Source organism: Myotis davidii, unplaced genomic scaffold (genome assembly GCF_000327345.1).
Source record: "Myotis davidii unplaced genomic scaffold, ASM32734v1 scaffold462, whole genome shotgun sequence".
Classification (NCBI taxonomy): domain Eukaryota; kingdom Metazoa; phylum Chordata; class Mammalia; order Chiroptera; family Vespertilionidae; genus Myotis; species Myotis davidii.
The window spans coordinates 831,870-835,222 of record NW_006293237.1 but is presented as its reverse complement, the minus strand read 5'-3'; the positions used below and the strand labels follow the sequence as shown (position 1 = coordinate 835,222).

The 3,353-nt window shown below is 53.1% G+C and overlaps 1 protein-coding gene across 1 annotated transcript in view; it reads right to left on the bottom strand.

Moving 5' to 3' along the window:
- The window catches only part of HAUS7 (HAUS augmin like complex subunit 7), a 22,259-nt gene extending 19,370 nt beyond the window's left edge, over positions 1-2,889 (bottom strand). Inside the window, exon 1 of the mRNA XM_006766944.2 lies at positions 2,743-2,889. Within this exon, the coding sequence (XP_006767007.1) occupies positions 2,743-2,771 (29 nt within the window). The 5' untranslated portion in view covers positions 2,772-2,889. The remainder of the gene's footprint in view (positions 1-2,742) is intronic.
- Between the last annotated feature and the right edge of the window lie 464 nt (positions 2,890-3,353).

Below are 3,353 nucleotides of genomic sequence, written 5' to 3'. Positions count from 1 at the left end.
CTTCCTGCACAGAGCACCAAATTCAAAGGCCTCATGTGGCTTGCAAGGCTCCACGTGAGCTGCCCTGGGCTGCCATTCAGGCTGCTGCTACCTGGCTCTCCCTCCCACACAGCTCCCTGCTCCTGTCGATATGAGCACCTACCATCACCTGTTCCATCCCAGGTCTAATGCCACCTCCTCCCTGCCAGTGTCCGCGGCACTCAGACTATGGAGGTGTGCCCAATACTGGGATTCGTGTCTTGGCCTTTTGCAGCCACTAAAGCCCCAGCTCCTGGAGGGCATCCATCCGAATCTGAGGCACCTGGAACAGCACAAGTGCGTATGTGCCCCTGGGCCCTCGTCAGTACAACACCGCTGCAGTCCGGGCTGGTGGGGAACCCCTGCGTGGTACCTGCCCCAGCAGCTCCCAGTGCTTTGCAGAGCCAAACGGGACAGCAGGCAAGACAAAAGCAACAGGCTGAGGACTCTGGCAGGAGTGTTCTCCAAGGCTGTGGGTGTCTAGCCGAAGAAAAAATATGTTTTGCTCTGGAAACTGGAGACTTTTTAAAAAATATATATTTTTATTGATTTCAGAGAGGAAGGGAAAGGGAGCGAAAGATAGAAACATCCATGATGAGAGAGACTCATTGATCGGCTGCCGCCTGCCTACTCACTACTGCGGATTGAGCCCACAACCTAAGCATGTGCCCTGACCACAGAATCGAACCGTGAACTCCTGGCTCATAGGTTGATGCTCAACCACTGAGCCACCGCAGGCGAGACCTTTAAAAAAGAGATAGGATGTGCCCTGGTTCAGTGGGTTGGAGCGTCGTCCCATGCACCAAAAGGTCGCAGGTTTGACCCCTGGTCGGGGCGTGTGCGGGAGGCAGCAATGTGTTTCTCTTTCACGTGGATGCTTCTATCTCTCTTTCTCACTTCTCCTAAAATTAATTTTTTTAAAAAATTTAAATAATAAAAAATAAGCCATAGCTGGTTTGGCTCAGTGGATAGAGTGTTGGCTTGTGGACTGAAAGGTCCCCAGTTGAATTCCGGTCAAGGGCACATGCCTGGTTTGTGAAGTAGATCCCCAGTAGGGGGCATGCAGGAGGCAGCCAGTCAATGATTCTCTCTCATCATTGATGTTTCCATCTCTTTCTCCCTCTCCCTTCCTCTCTGAGATCAATAAAAATATATTTAAAAATAAAAAATAAATAAAAGGAGATAGGACGTGTGACCTGGGTTTTTTAAGGCTGTGTCAGAGTATGTGCAACGTGCAGAGACCTGAAGGGCACTTCCAGGAGGGAGAACAGGTGAGCGAGAGCAAAAGGTTATGAGTGTGGGTATACCAAGGTCTGCGGTGAACCTGAGGGACGAGTCTGCAAGGCAGCAGGAGAGACTTAAGCATGAAAATGCCTCCTCCTTCCTCCTGGCCGTCTCTAGGACACCCAGCTCAGGGCCAGGCAGACACCAGCTGGGTACAGGCTAGACCAGGGGTGGGCAAACTTTTTGACTCGAGGGCCACAATGGGTTCTTAAACTGGACCGGAGGGCCGGAACAAAAGCATGGATGGAGTGTTTGTGTGAACTAATATAAATTCAAAGTAAACATCATTACATAAAAGGGTACGGTCTTTTTTTTTTTAGTTTTATTCATTTCAAACGGGCCGGATCCGGCCCGCGGGCCGTAGTTTGCCCACGGCTGGGCTAGACCCTCGATCCTCCACTGCCAGGCTCCTGCCCAGGTGTCTTCTGCAGCTGCAAAGGCAGACAGGCCAGGCTGAAGAGGGGCAGGCCCAGACCTGGCCTCATGAAAGACGCCTGTACCAACCCTGGGGCTCATGTCCAAAAACACCGGGCCTGTCTTCCCCCCTGGAGCATTAAGACAGATGCTTAGCTCAGGGGCTGCTGCTCCCAAGAAACAGACATTCTGTGGACTTTCTAGATCTTTCCCCTTGCCATCAAGGCAGGCTTGCTTCCCCTACACCACTGGTCAGCAAACTGCGGCTCGCGAGCCACATGCGGCTCATGCGGCTCTTTGGCCCCTTCAGTATGGCTCTTCCACTAAATACCATGTGTGGGCACGCACGTGCAGTGCGATTGAAACTTCGTGGCCCATGCACAGAAGTCGGTATTTTGTGGAAGAGCAGGTATTTTGTGGGAGAGTCACACCGAAGGGGCCAAAGAGCCGCATGTGGCTCACGAGCCGCAGTTTGCCGACCACTGCCCTACACAGTGCCAAGCACGTACACCAGGCCACACCTTGACCTGAAGGACTGGGAAACAGGGGGTCTTGGCTTGCTTGTCACTCCTGAGTGATAAGACCCAAGGCAGTTACAACGCCAGCCTGACCCTCAGGTTCCCAGTCTGAAAACAAAACGACTAAAGTGAGTAGATCATTACTCAGGCTCCTTCCAGTCCGGAAATCAGTAGTTAAAGTAAAAAAAAAAAAAAAAAGGGAATGCTCAGAAGCCAAGCTGAGTACTTCAGCCACGTGGTGAAGTGACTGCCCAAAGCAATGGTGGGGAGGGGGCATTTTCACCCCAAATTTGACCATGGCTCCATAGCTGGCACTTCTTACCTCAGCAGCTGTTGTCACAGTGATCTGGGGTAGGGAACAGAGCCCCTGGGGTAAGGGGGGAGGGGACGGGAGGAGGAGAGGGGTGGGAGAGGGAACCAGGGACAGAACAAACCCTATCTGGCTCAGGTGGGTTGAGTGGCACCACGTGTGTCACTGAAATGGGGGAGGAAGCAGCCGCTCCATTACCGTGTATACATCCACTGCAGGATATCCATGCGGTACTTCGAGGGAGTACACAGCAGTTGCTTCACAGTCTCTGGTTGTTTGATGTGAAGACCCTTGAGGAAGGGGCATTGGAGGTCCTAAGCAAGGAAGGGGAAAGCCAGGAAGCTTTAGAAAACCATTATCAACGAAGGGCTGCAATGCACGTCTGTGCTCATGCCCTTGCTACTCCTCCATGTATGTCCACTGCCACCTGCCACCGGGCACACACCAGGCTTGTTAGCACTTCCAACTGCCTGCGGGCACACTGTCCACCAATCCCACCGTGTGCACCCTGCAGCGTCCTCCCCTCCATCTTACCCAGGGGTAAATTCCCCTCATTCTCATCCCCAGCTATGACAGCCCGCCACCCCACCTCCATAAAATACGCGCCTCTCTGGGCTGCCATAGCAATTTGACTTAGTAGCAAATAAGGGCTTTAGCAAGATTCTGAGACATCAATGCAGGCTCCTGGCTAAGAAACTAAAAGGACAGGGAGGGAGATGGGGCCCACAGGGCCTCTCCTGGAGGGGAGGGGAGCAGAGGGGAGGAGGACAGGGGAGGGGAGGAGAGGGAAGGGAAAGGGAAAAGGGGAG